Source organism: Equus quagga, chromosome 21 (genome assembly GCF_021613505.1).
Source record: "Equus quagga isolate Etosha38 chromosome 21, UCLA_HA_Equagga_1.0, whole genome shotgun sequence".
NCBI classification, from domain to species: Eukaryota; Metazoa; Chordata; class Mammalia; order Perissodactyla; family Equidae; genus Equus; species Equus quagga.
The window spans coordinates 30,102,165-30,102,741 of NC_060287.1; the positions used below are offsets into that span (position 1 = coordinate 30,102,165).

The 577-nt window shown below is 79.0% G+C and overlaps 1 protein-coding gene across 1 annotated transcript in view; it reads left to right on the forward strand.

The window, feature by feature from the left end:
- Positions 1-217: 217 nt before the first annotated feature.
- Positions 218-577, forward strand: part of MRPS6 (mitochondrial ribosomal protein S6) — a 70,620-nt gene continuing 70,260 nt past the window's right edge. The window contains exon 1 of the mRNA XM_046648249.1: positions 218-452. Coding sequence (XP_046504205.1) covers positions 408-452 — 45 coding nt within the window. The 5' untranslated portion in view covers positions 218-407. The remainder of the gene's footprint in view (positions 453-577) is intronic.

Sequence of the window (577 nt, forward strand, 5' to 3'; positions counted from 1 at the left end):
AACCCTAGGTAGCAGGCGCGGAGGCGGCGGCGGCAGGGTCGGAGGGGGCGGGCGGACCCCGCTGGCCAATGCCGGCGGAGCCCGAGAGCCGCCCCCTCGCACCGGCGGCCAGGCAGGGGGTCCCGGCGGGGGCGGCGCGCCGCGGGGAGCGGGGCTGTCGAAGGGGCGCGGCGCGGCCGCCTTAAGGAGGGGGCGGGGCGTGGCGCGCGGGGGGGCGTGGCCTGCCGGGGGCGTGGCGGAGCGTCTGCGCAGCTGCCAGAGCCTTTAAGCCCGGGCTCGCGCGGCCGCAGCGTGCTTTCGCTGCCCGGGAGTCTTCCGGCTCAGCAGTCCGTGAGGTCCCGCGGTCCCCGCCCCTCCGGTGTCCCAGGAGCCCGCTCGGTCCGGAGCCGCGTGCGGTGCGTTCGGGCATGCCCCGCTACGAGCTGGCTTTGATCCTGAAAGCCATGCAGCGGGTAAGTGACCTTCCCCTCCGAGCCCGCCTTCCCGCGCGGGGGCCCATGCAGCCGCTAGGCCGCCGCCCCCCGCTCTCCGCGCGCGGCCGGGAGGAGGCCGGGGCTGCGGGCGGGCGTCCGCGCCG